This window comes from Phocoena sinus, chromosome 2 (genome assembly GCF_008692025.1).
Source record: "Phocoena sinus isolate mPhoSin1 chromosome 2, mPhoSin1.pri, whole genome shotgun sequence".
NCBI lineage: Eukaryota > Metazoa > Chordata > Mammalia > Artiodactyla > Phocoenidae > Phocoena > Phocoena sinus.
In genome coordinates this window covers 14,950,393-14,964,227 of record NC_045764.1, presented here as the reverse complement: position 1 = coordinate 14,964,227, position 13,835 = coordinate 14,950,393, and the positions used below count along the sequence as shown (strand labels likewise).

Sequence of the window (13,835 nt, the reverse complement as noted above, 5' to 3'; positions counted from 1 at the left end):
GGGTGTGGAGAAAAGAGAACCCTTTTGCACTGTTGGTGGGAATGTAAATTGACACAGCCACTATGGAGAACAGCATGGAGGTTCCTTAAAGAACTAAAAATAGAATTACCATGTGACCCAGCAATCCCACTATTGGGCATATACCCAGAGAAAACCATAACTCAAAAAGACGCATGCACCCCAATGTTCATTGCAGCACTATTTACAATAGCCAGGTCATGGAAGCAACCTAAATGCCTATTGACAGACGAATGGATAAAGAAGATGTGGTGCATATATACAATGGAATATTACTCAGCCATAAAAAAGAACAAAATTGGGTCATTTATAGAGATGTGGATGGACCTAAAGACTGTCATACAGAGTGAAGTAAGTCACAAAGAGAAAACAAGTATCGTATATTAACGCATATATGTGGAATCTAGAAAAATGGTACAGATGAACCTGTTTGCAAGGCAGAAATAGAGACACAGATGTAGAGAACAAACGTATGGACACCAAAGGGGGGAAAGAGGGGTGGTGGGATGAGTTGGGAGATTGGGATTGACATATACACTAACTAATACATATAAAATAGGTAACTAATGAGAACCTGCTGTATAGCACAGGGAACTCCACTTTGCTGTACAGTAGAAACTAACACAATGTTGTAAAACAACCATATGTACCCCAGTAAAATAAATAAATAAATATAAGTAAAACCTAAAAGAGAAACACTGATCAAAACAAAACAAAATATAAATTCTTATTGGTGGCTATTAAACTGTGTTTCAATTACTGTTTCATGTTAATACTTTTATAATAAACACTGGCAGGTTGACTCGTCAGAATATGATATATAGTACTGAAGATTCATCCCAGTGTACTTAAAGGGGCTTCAGAAATGTTAGCCTGAGGCCCTTTAAGCTACCTTGCAACCTTTTAGAAGCAGTACAGCAAAGGAATGCAGACATTGTGAATTAAAGAGGAAAATTCCCATGAGTGTTAAAGAAATTTCTTTAGCATATGGAAGTGTATAATTCTAAGTACGAAATAGACATTTTCAAGTCTGATTCTAGCTTCCCTGAATGTGTTCCTTTCTCTCTCAGCATTTGTCAAATGTATTTGAAGTTCATTCAAGCCACTTGGGTTGCATTTTGAAAGTGGCTCACGGAAATTTAAGCAGACAGTACCCATTAACATTAATGGACTTCCTCAGGCAAAATTCCCCCATACTGGGCTCAATATTAACCTCAGTATGAGGTTAGATTTTACCAAATATTTAGAGAATACTCAATTCTTTAAAAGTATCCCAAATGCTATGTCAGTAACAGAAATCCAGTTAACTATGTAAAATTCAAGCAGCACAGCTACTAGATGTGAAGGTTAGATCCATGATTTGTGAAGATTCCCACCAGAATTGATTGATACATTTTTCTCACTGCATTTCTTTTGTTCCAATGGGGTGTATAGGCACAGCGCTTGTTGTCCAGTGGGACCACGTACATCTCCAGGATAATTACAACCTGGGAAGCTTCACATTCCAAGCAACCCTCCTCATGGATGGACGTATCATCTTCGGATATAAGGAAGTAAGTAATGTACTGATAATCTCCTTCCCTATTAACTTGACCTCTCTATCTTTTCCTCCATGTGTCAAGAAAAGGACATTTTACAGTCATGAACCTCAGATCATTTTCTCACCTCTTGGTTTCTTTTGCTTTATTGAAAAAAATACAATTTTTAAAATCTACCGAGTAGCACTAATTGTTAATTCTTTGGGTTTTGTTTTATTTTGCATTCTGATATCCTTGGCATTCTGACCCATGAGTTTCATAAAATTATTAAATAATTATATTCTTGTGGTAGTATAATGAAATATCTCTAAGAAAAAATATTTCCAATTTGGAAGGATTTTCATCTAAATCTGATTACTTATATTTATACTATTTATTTGTTTTTGCCTTGTCAACTTCTTTGACATTTTTTGGCTATAATTTCAAAAGTGTTAATAGACATGAAGTCTTGTGTGGCTCAGTGACCCAATACTGAAAGTATTCCACGACAGCTGAGTCCACAATCCCTTTGGCCAATGTTTATTGCCACCTGATAGGAAAGATTAATTAGAGATCAAAGTGACAGACAGAATAAAGAAATTTAAACTTAGTTTGTTTCATTTTACCAAATTGACAGGGAATGGAAATTGACTAAATTGTAGCCTTTAGTTTACAGAACGTCTAAATTAGAATAATAGCATGTTTGGCTTAAAACTCTATTGACAGTGTAATTAAGGTCTATTAGACAACCTAAACTTTGGGGGAAGAAAATAAAGAATATAAGAATAATATATCAGATGTGATGTTTTAGGCAGTTAGTAGTCACAATGTGAATTGATAATGGGCATTATTAACCCATGGATTAATGGGTATTTTTAATACAGATTCAACATCTTATTTTCAATTGAAGGGTTATTTTTCCCTTGGGAAATGAATCCCTGGCTATTAAAAAGATGCTGACAATTTAAAAAGGATTCACTTTGGTCATGTCTTCTGAAATCTATCTTTTCTATAAAGTGAGGGATGGTTGTATTTCAACTCAATAGGCCAACTTTTGGAAATCTCATAACCATGTTATATGTTTCCACTCTTTTGAAGAATTCTTCCGTGTGGAATTAATCATTTACTTGGGGCAATAGTATACACAGAATATAATGTAAGATCCGTTCTGCTTGGTGCTTCCTTATCCAGAGCTATGTTTTCTTATCATAGCCCACCATATCCTTATATCACACTCCCTGGAAGCTGAGACAATATTGCTCAAATGGACTCATTCTAGTTTTCATTATAATCTAGTGTATTGCTGGGACTGTAGAATGATGTTATGGAATATTATTTTCAACATTTTAACCAACAGTGGTAAAATTTCTGGAAAGAGGCAGAGTCAGTAAGTCTAGAATCTAAAATCTCACTAATTGCAGGCTTTGTCAAAACAGAGGTTTGTGTTCTTATTGTGGTCTCTCTCGCTAGTCTTTATTATCAAAATTGTCATCTTTATTTATACTGTTCTCAATGGGTGTCTCACATTGCAGAGTAACAGTTTATTTTTCCTATTCTCTCTTTGTAGTGAGGTTGGTATTTTTAAAATGTCCTTTTCTTTTCTTTATTTAATCAAAGAGAAATTTTCCATTATGGTTTTCCTGTTTTGTCATGAGAATATTAAGCTGACAGGCAATTTTAACACTTTCTTAATATTTCCAGACTATCAGTCCTTCTGAATTTAGAGTTCTAAAGAAATCACTACTTTATTATTTGCCTCACTGTCCTTTCTCTGTCCTGGTTAAAAAACGGTTACTTATTTCCTATTCTACCTCTTTGCTTCCTGATAACTGTCATGTATTTTATTTTGCTGAGGCAAATTTCTATTTGTAAAATTTGCCACAATAAGGATCCCCATGCATTTGAGGTGAGAGCTAGGTGCTCCTGGCCTTTCTAGAAAAATATTTATAATTTCAATTACATAAATATTATGTAATTGATGTATTATCATTACATAATGTATTATCCTTGACAAAGTGCTTTCACATACATTATAGTTATCAATTCTTCAACAGTAACTTATATTCTTAATATTCTTAGCCTTTTACAAAGGCACTGGCACATAAAAGGTGTTTAATAAATGTGTGTGGCTTAATTATGGAGTTAGATCATACACAATTTATCTTTATTTTATCTTTATTTATTTTATAGCTAAGCAGACAATCAGAAAGGTTAAATGACATGCTTGAGTTTACAGAGCTAGTTAAGGACAAATCCAGAACAAAAAACCTTAATGTGGTGACCCCAAAATACCTCAACATTTTTTTCTTTCCCAAGGAGATTATGTAAAACAAGTCACAAATCTATTTCTCATTTGTTTTTTTCCAATAAATATTTGTTAATGTTTGGTGTTTAGTAATCTTTTTATATGACTCCCATATATTACACAATTACAGTCCCATAAAGTCAGGAGAAGTATTCCTAATTAAGCTATAGAGCTAATGAAATTGTAAGAACCTAAGAATATAAGGAGTATAATTTTGTATTCCTATTCAGATTAAATATACCGAAGCAAAGTTATAGGTTGCAAGGTAAGTGCGGTTCTTACTCTAATTAGTTGCTTTTAACTGATTAATGCCAGCTTTGTTTTATTTTATTATATTTTACATGAGTGAGAAGAAAAATTCTGGTTTATTCAGAAACTACTAATAATTTTACTCAACGTGGAGGAAAATTAGTATTTCATTGAATAAATTTTTGACACAAATTTCACTTTTATTACCCTCAAATGATTTATTCCAGTAGTTAATTATGTTTCTCTTAGTAACTCTTTTTTTTTTTTGCGGTACGCGGGCCTCTCACCGCTGTGGCCTCTCCCGTTGTGGAGCACGGGCTCCGGACGCGCAGGCTCAGCGGCCATGGCTCACGGGCCCAGCCGCTCCGCAGCATGTGGGATCTTCCCAGACCGGGGCACAAACCCGTGTCCCCTGCATCGGCTGGCAGGCTCTCAACCACTGCACCACCAGGGAAGCCCCTCTCTTAGTAACTCTTAATGTGCCAACTGCCCATACTAACCACTCAGATGACCTCCAATTCTGTCATGTTCGGTATGTAGTCATGTCTCCAACAGCATAGTTTTTCACAGTGCAGACTGTGATAAATAATGATCAAAAAATTAGGAAATACATTTGTACTTATAACAATCTTAATGAGATTGAGATAGGGCAGTTACTACTGCTGTGTGAAATAAGAGTAAATACAGATTTGTTCAAAGAATTTAATGATCCTTCACAAAGTCACTGTGTTCTCCTAACCATACTGGTGAGAGAAGTAGTGGGGACACAGATTCCTTTAAATAAGTTACCTGTCCCAAGATTATAGCTATTTATTATTCAACCAAAGATTTGAAATTATGTTTTAAGTTATAGGCCCTTATTGCTACACAGCTGTTTATTTTAGTTAATTTCAAAGATACAGTTTACCTAGGATGGAAGTCAAAACACAAAAAACATATTGTTTTTTTCAAAAGTTTCCTCTCAAATTATCAACCATTCACTTTAATGCATTTTTCAGTTTCAGGGTATCCATTTGTTTCTTTTGCATAGATTTAATTACCTAATGAAATTAACCATCTTGTCATCTATATTCTTAAATATATTAATAACAGTTCTTTTAAAGTTTATAGCTAACTCTAATATCTAGATTTCCTATGGGTCTGTTTCTATCATCTCTTTTTTACTTTGTTTCTTTTTCTGTAGATTTTCATTGACTGGTCATGTCTCCTTGCATGTTAGGTAATTTTTGATCAAATGTTGGGCATTGTTTACAAAAGAGTAAAGAGATGCTTTGAGGTTGTGGATGATATTTTCTTCTTCAAGGAAGGGTTTCCTTTTTTTGTTAGGCAGTTAGGAGGGAACAGATTACTTACTACTGAGCAGGACTAAGCTCATTCACAGTTGAGCATTGGCCCTTATAAAAACTGGTATATTTCCGGTTAGCCCTAACTCTTAGAATGTAGTCCTTCAGGAATCTCCACAAAACGCCTGGGTAATTACTATGGACCTTTTGCCTTAGTGGTCCTGAGCTCTGTGTTTTCCACAACTCCATGAGACTGCCTGAAGTTCTGTTCAAATTTTCTGTCTCTAAATCTGGCCCATTAATTGTCAAATGCCTTGAAGGGAAAGCAGTGTTGGTTTCACCTCTGTGATTTCCTTTCTTTGGAATCTTGGCTTTTCAGGTCCTTGTTCTTTGACAGCCACCTGATGCCTTCAACAGATGCTTTTCATATGTTTTTTATCTTTCCTGCTTGGTCTCAGTAGTAGAAATGATGGCCTTATACAAGTTTGTCTGCCACAACCAGAAGCCCCGTTCGTTTTTAAAAGCAACCTCCAAATTTGTAAACTCTAACGTTTATTGAGCTCTTCATATATGCTAGGCAGTGACCGACATGCTTAAAATTTGTCTTATATTATTCTCACAAAAACTAAGAGGTTGTCACTTTTATCATTTACAGAGAAGGAACCCAAAACACCCAGAGAGGTTAAGTAACTTTCCCAAAATTATGAAACAAAGATTCATCCAAGGGAATATGACTCCAGAGCCCATAGGCCCAACCACTGTACCTTAGTGCCTCCCTACAAACTTCCTTTACAAGAAATGGCTGTATTGCTTTATTCACTTTGATATCCCTGACAGTCTTTCCTGGTTAGTCATTATTGTAGTGTAACTCAGCCACTTGAGAGCACAGGTAAGAATGGTTTGCCTTTCCACAGCACTTATTTTATTAATTTTTTTTAAAAAGTGAAAAGAAGTTGTGCATAAGTAAAAATAATAGTAAAAACATATGTCCTTTCTTAGATAAATGGAATTTGGGAAAATCAAATTCCCGTTTCCTATTCTGTTAATAAAAATAACTAGCTGTCATCCTAGAAACCAGATTCTTTATATTATTTTAAGTTACCATTGAATAGTGATGATTGTTTGCTTTATTACAATGTAGACCTGAAATTCTTGGTCTCTTGATAATGTAACAAGGAAACTACCTGTTCACAAGAAAGATGTGATTCCAAACACATTAGAGACTTGGAATCAAATTTCTTATATTTCTTGATGCTGCCTATCCTAGTATACTATCATATATTAGAAGTTGCATTTCCTCTGACTTGTTTCGTCTCTCTTCTCCTATTATATTTTGAATTTATTGTTACTTTAGATACAGACTCAGGAAGGATGTGATTCATTTTGTGTCTATTGGAAATTTGATTAATTTTTTTCACCAGTTCATGGGAGGTACAGAGTGGTCATCAGTTTGAGACAATACAATTAAAAAGTCACGTAATCCTTCTACATGGCCACAGGGGAACTCATAGAGAATACATATCTCACCTGAGAGTCAGCCCACTTTATCCATTTTCTTGGTTGATTACCTTACAATCTCCTTCAGCAGCAAATTTTAGAGGAGGTCTGTATAGAGGAACTTTATTGTTTATTAAGTAAAATTACTTTTTAATTACTTCTACCATTTAAGTATTTAATCCTAATGTTCCTTAGTGTAACATTTACTGTTTCTGTGGAAGAATGCATAGTTAATAAATCACCATTGCCAATTGGTTGTAGGTTTAACTGTCACCCTAAATGCATTTTTAAAATGTATTTGAAGACTATTTCTCTTGTTTAAACTGTAATGACCCTTCATTCATGGTAATCATCCTGAAAGCATTAAAAGATGAACACTTGCTGAACTTGTAAAATTTATAGAAAAAAATAATTCAAGGGAGTAAGAGAAAACCAAAAAGAACTGAACAGTGAAACAACTGACATTTAGATATGAAGTGATTTGCCTTTATGGCTATTGCTGTATATGTGAGAACGTTTAACATGTGTTAAAATAATATATATGCATCCGAGAAACTATATATATATATATATATATATATGAAATTTAAATAAAATTTATTTAACAAATGTATAAGATTGAGAAAACCCAGATGACACGAAATGCTAATTATAAACTCTCAAGAAATAATTCCATAACTGAGAACATGTCTCTGCAGAGGAAAGCAAAGCAAAATGGCTCTTTAATAAATTAAGTAAATGTCTCTCAAATTGTGTGTTTTCTAAATTGAGCGTTTCCCAGAATGTGCTTTTCCCAATGCCTATTAACAATGAAAGGCTCTGAGAAGAACAGCCACAAAGGTAAATTAACTTCATTTAACCCAGAGCTGATCAAACTTTTTTGACCTGGGAATGCATTTTTCATGGAACATCTATTACCACCACCCAGGAAGGTGTGGGGAATGTTGAATAAAAAAAACAATTCATGTGGTGCAGCCACTATGGAGAACAATATGGAGGTTTCTCAAAAAACTAAAAATAGGGGCTTCCCTGGTGGCGCAGTGGTTGGGGGTCTGCCTGCCGATGCAGGGGACGCGGGTTCGTGCCTCGGTCCGGGAGGATCCTGCGTGCCGCAGAGAGGCTGGGCCTGTGAGCCATGGCCGCTGAGCCTGCGCGTCCGGAGCCTGTGCTCCTCAATGGGAGAGGCCGCAGCAGTGAGAGGCCCGCGTACTGCAAAGGAAAAAAAAAAAAATAAAACTAAAAATAGAGTTGCCATTTGATCCAGCAATCCCACTCCTGAACTTATATCCAAACAAAACTATAATTCAAAAAGATATATGCACCCTTATGTTTATTGCAGCACTATTTACAATAGCCAAGACATGAAAGCAACCTAAATGTCCATCAGCAGATGAATGGATAAAGAAGATGTGGTACATGTATACAATGGAATACTACTCAGCCATAAAAAAGAATGAAATAATGCCATTTGCAGCAACATGGATGCAACTAGAGATTATCATACTAAGTAAAGCAAGTCAGACAGAGAAAGACAAATACCATATGATATCACTTATATGTGGAATCTAAAGTATGACACAAATGAACTTATCAACAAATCAGAAACAGACTCACAGACATAGAGAACAGACTTGTGGTTGCCAAGGGGGAGGGTGTGTGGGGGAGGGAAAGATTGGGAGTTTGGGATTAGCAGATCTAAACTATTATGTGTAGAATGGATAAACAACAAGATCCTACTGTGTGGCGCAGGGAGCTGTATTCAGTATCCTGTGATAGGCTGTGATGGAGGGGAGTGTGAGAAAGAATATATGTGTGTATAACGGAATCACTTGGCTGTACAGCCAGGATTAGCATGGCATTGTGAGTCAACTACACTTCAATAAAATTTTTTTAAAAAAGAAAGAATTCCCAAAAAAATGTAGACACAGATGATTTTATATCTTAGCACTTCCCTGTATTTTAAGTACATAAAGTATAAAGTTGTATCTTCGTGGCTTTATTTAGGATCTAACTCATTTGCATTTGCACTTTTTTGTTATCTCACATATTAAACTCCCAACATTTTAATTTTCTTTTATTTCCCATAGTGTAAGAAAATGATAAATTGAACCCGTTCTCCCTTTATAATGTTGTGAGTGAAAATAAATAAATAAAGTAGCAAGGAAGCAAGATCAATAATCTAGAAGAAATAATTGTAGAAACAGAAATCTTGTTCTAATGCTGGCCCTGCCCCTAGCGGGTTATGTTGTCCCTGGACAAGGTATTTGATCTTCCTGGGTACGTTTTCTCCTTCCAAGCCCCACTTCCATTTAAGCTTTGTGGTGATGTGGAGAGGTCTGTTCTACACGATGCTCCTGCCGGTACAGACCATATCCAGTCCCTGCTCTGAGGATTCCAGGATCAAAGAGCTAATTTATCCCTAAGGCAAAAGGCCTCGTACTTTCCCCATGTCTCCCCAAACCCAGGGTGCGGTTTCCTAATCCTGTTCCTCTTCCCAGCCGTGTTTAGGCAGCTATTTTTACTTACCAACTTCATGCTGTTGTCTCCTTCCAGATTTTCTATGGGGTACGATTGTGGAGATGGGGGTAAGAGGAATGTTAGATTATATCTTTAACGTATGGCTCGCCTTTGCTTTCATGCCATCAAGTAAGTGCATTGCTCAATACCTGGCATATGAAAAGAGTTCAGAATCTAAAAGCTAGAAAGGGATTCAAATAATCGTGCAAAATGTTAACGATATTCAGGAAAGCAAATGGATGTTTTTATAATGTCAAATTTAACCGAAAGCGCTTCTGTTCAAATGTAGTTTTCAGACAACTAAGCGCTAATACTCAGGGCTTTATGCGTTGCTTTGAGCATGACTTTTTAAAACTGGACGCCCTACTGAGTAAGGAGAAGCCTGATCAGACATTTAAGGGAGATAAGGTAGGAACTTAAGGGTTAAGTGAAGGTAAGAGTGGTTAAAATTTTAAGCTTTGGGGTTTTTTTGATGTATATATATTAAGCTATTAGACATCACATTGCTGATTAGCGAGTTAACAAAAATGAGTTCAGACTAATTCTTCTCCAGTTGCGTCTGATAGGCATATGATTCATACTTGGGAGCACATACTCTGCAATCAAACCCTTGCTGACATGCTGCGCTGCCTATTAGATAGATAGCCGGGCCATAATGGAAACGAATGAATGTTTTGGCAAGGTTTGCAGGGCAGAACAGAGAGAAAAATAAAATTCTATTCCCTGCGACTCAAGCAGCATGCTGTTATCCCCTTAACTGTTTTAGAGACAGACGTTCATGTTTTCGGTATTGTGTCAGGCCCTTGCGTGCTGGAGAATGATACCACAGCACGGAAAAGAGAACAACTTTTGTATTTGAATCTTCCTCCAAAGGCCAGCGTGCTCTGCCCTACCTTTACTGACTCCTAATATCATTTCCTACATTAATTTTGTCTAGTTATTCCAACTCTTTTCTGTCGCTATACTTCATTTGCTTACTGTATCATTTATAGAAAAAAATTATACTTACTTAAATAACAAACTTACCTGTGTCTTGTGAAATGGAAGGAAAATTAAAACACCTTTAAAAAAAGAGTTTATAAATGCTTATGTAAGCTGAAATGGAAGCATATTTTAACTGGCGTTAATGCTCCTTTTCTATATCTATCCTGTGGAATGAATCTAATTGTAAAACTCATTCTCAAAAATTTATGATTCATTACAAATGATACAGAGGCCGAGTGAAGATTTAGCTTTGCTTTAATTATAAAAAGGCAAGTATTATAGGCATTTGAAAATAACGAACTACATTTTTTTTTAAAGCTTGTGTAGTTCAGAGTTTGTATTATTTCAGATTGGCTTCCTGACATCCCCAGGAACTAACTTAGGAGACATTTTAAGGATGAATATAAATTTGTAGATAGGATAAAGGATAGCTTCCATAAGCAGAGTTTTCAGAGTTTTTGTACTTGGGCATCATCCTTCATCCCTGCTTCTCTGACTTGGGTACTTACCCAATACAGAGTCCTCTATAGACTAGGGGACTGTGACACTATGACAGATCCTTTCTTGCACACTTTTCGCTCTAATTCTAGATAGTTTATTTATATACATACACACAATTGCTTTGTTGATGTTAGTCAAAAAATAGTTCATGTTAAATGTGGTTTTAGCAGTGCTCCTGATTCAGCCTAACAAACGGCCTCTCATTATAAACTGTCGTGGGAACCTGCAGTCTGGCTCACAGAGAGCTCACACAGCCCAGTTACTTGGCTGCAATAAGTGTGAGTGGATGAACCATCCTTACGCTGAACAACCCCATGCCTTTGAGGTTTTGAGGTAAAAAAGATAACAGCCCAAGAAGGCAAAGTGAAAAAGATAGGACAGTATCAGGTGGAGAGAGGCAGACATGTTCTTGAAAGAAATCTAAGAGAAAGCCTGGACTTTGCCTTGTTAATCTTTTACCAAATTAAGCATTTAATTCAATTGGCCAAAGTGTTTTTTTTTCTAAACCTGATATGTAAGCATTTTATCAAAGGTTTGGGTGGCTTCTAGGAAAACGTAGGGAATCAAAAGCTTCTTGTACATTTTCATGTTAATATTTAATCAGGATAAAATACCAGAGTTTTAGAAATTCTATGCTTTTATTCATGAACTCTATAAAATTTGGAAGAAAAGCATTTGAGGCCAGTGGTATTGCCATCATCCTTTTCCACTGCTTCCTGCCCTGGTCTCCTCCATCTCTGGATGCTTCAGTACACACCATCCTCATAGCCAGCAATGGAAATGAACCCTGAAGGTGTGCAGCAACATGCTGGCTCCGATGAAAAGCTCAACTCCATTTTTCCTGCTATTAAGACCAAAAGTCTTGGTGACACTGTTGACTCTCTTCTTTTTCTCACTCTCCTTAAATTCATGGCATATTCGTCCAGAATCATCTTCCGGTCGCTCCAGCTCTTATACTTATCTAGTGTACTAGATAAGTATATCTAGTGTACTAGATCTAGTGTACAGCTCTTATACTTATCTAGTGTACTAGATAAGTATATCTAGTGTACTAGATCACTTATCTAGTGTACTCCAAGCCACCCATTTCTCATCTGCAAAATGGTGACACCCTTCTAACTAGTTTCTCTGTCTCCCTTTTGCCCCTCCAGTCCAGGTTACACATCAGTTACTGTGATCTTTTTCAGATGTAAGGGAATGTCCTTCCTCTGTTCAAGACGGTCTAACCCTTCCCCATACAACTTGGAATAAAATCCAGAGTCATTGCCGTGGCTGGCAGGGAATACATGCTCCCTCTGATCTGTTGTCACTGCGTCCCGTCTCCTTCAGCACTCTTATTTACTCCCTCTGCTCCAGTGATAACCTTTTATTTCCTAAAAGACAGCAACAGCAATTCAAACAAGGCCTTTGCATGTACTGGTCTCTCTACAGAGCTGTTCCCCAAATCTCCATATGGCAGGTTCTCCTACTACAGAAAAGTCACAGTATCACAGAAACCTTCTGTGACTCCTTCTCTTAAAGAGGCCCCCATCCCTCGCTGTATCTTCCCCATGTTTTCATTTCCTCCTTGGCACTTACCACCTCCTGGCATACTGTATTTTTTATGTTCACTTGTCTTCGTGTCAGTCTCTACTCTCTAGAATGTAAGCTCTATGAGAGCAGGGGCTTTTTTGTTTTCTCCTGTAATTCCAGTGCCTACGATAATACAGAGAAAATGTTCAATTAATATCTGATAAATATTATGAATGAATTCACCCTTATAATTTTTTTGGATCATTATTAACAATGTACTTGGTGAAGCTTGGGAAAATCTAGATCATTCAGTAGAATTATATCGTTGAATTTGAGGTTTGAAAGAGTCCTTACAGGTCATCTACTGTCTTCCTAGAGGATTGGCCAATTTACGATAGGATTATTTTCAGTGGACAAAAAACTCTCTACATTGTTAGGTTACCCATTTTGATTTTGCATGGATTTACCTTAAGTTAAATGAATCTAAATCTGGGTAAATTATACACCTTAGTCTTCATTTTTGGAATCCACAGGGAAAAGAATAAACTAGAAAATAAAAAGATACAGAAGAGTGAAGAAAAAGATGCAGAAAATGCATCTTTTTAATGGACCTTTCCAATATTTCAAGTTTAATTGTACCTAAAGAGATACTTACCTGATTCCCAGAAACCTAGGAGGAAGAATGCTACTTCATTTTCTATAGAGACACACAGAGAAGTTTGTATTGGCTATTAGAGCTTTAGTAGAGAGTGCATTGGTTAGTATTGCTGTGTAACAAATCACCCCAAAATGTAGTGGCCTAAACAACTCTATTTCTTATTTCTCACAAGGTATAAGACTCTGCTGATCTCAGCTGGGCTCACTCATGTGTCAGTTGTTAGCTGGTGGATTGGCTAGGGGCTAGTTGTTCAACGATGACCTCTGCTAGAAAGAAAACATTCCTCCACGTGTCTCTCATAGATCTTCAGCAGGGTATATTCTCATGGCAGTGGCAGAAGTCCCAGAAAGGAGGTGGAAATGTACAAGCACCTTTTCAAGCCTCTCTTCTGCTTCAAGTTTGCTGTTGTCTTCTTTTGCCATATTACTGAGGCAGAGGCAGAATGGCAGAGGACCACCAAGTGAGACGGCAGAGTATGGATAAAAAGAGGCCATGGACTGAGGCCATTAGTGCAGTCAATGTACCACAGATCAAATGCACAGGGGGAGAGAGTTTGACTTAGAGATAAAATATATAAAATATAAAAGAAGGAAAGAGATGGAGAAAACAAAATAAAAATGAAAGATGGCTAGATAAGGGAAGAGATAAAGAGAGATAGAAGAGATGGGGTAGATAATGTGAAGAGAAGAGAAGCTAGGATGTCTGCAGATCCAAGACATGTGACCTGAAAAACAAGCTCTCATATGATAATGTAATATTCATAACAATATAATAGAATTTTCCAGTTGACAACA

General features: G+C 36.5%; 1 protein-coding gene across 1 annotated transcript in view; it reads left to right on the top strand.

Moving 5' to 3' along the window:
* Positions 1 to 13,835, top strand: part of PLXDC2 (plexin domain containing 2) — a 417,331-nt gene that overhangs the window by 281,223 nt on the left and 122,273 nt on the right. Inside the window, exon 7 of the mRNA XM_032622008.1 lies at positions 1,453 to 1,571. Coding sequence (XP_032477899.1) covers positions 1,453 to 1,571 — 119 coding nt within the window. The remainder of the gene's footprint in view (positions 1 to 1,452; positions 1,572 to 13,835) is intronic.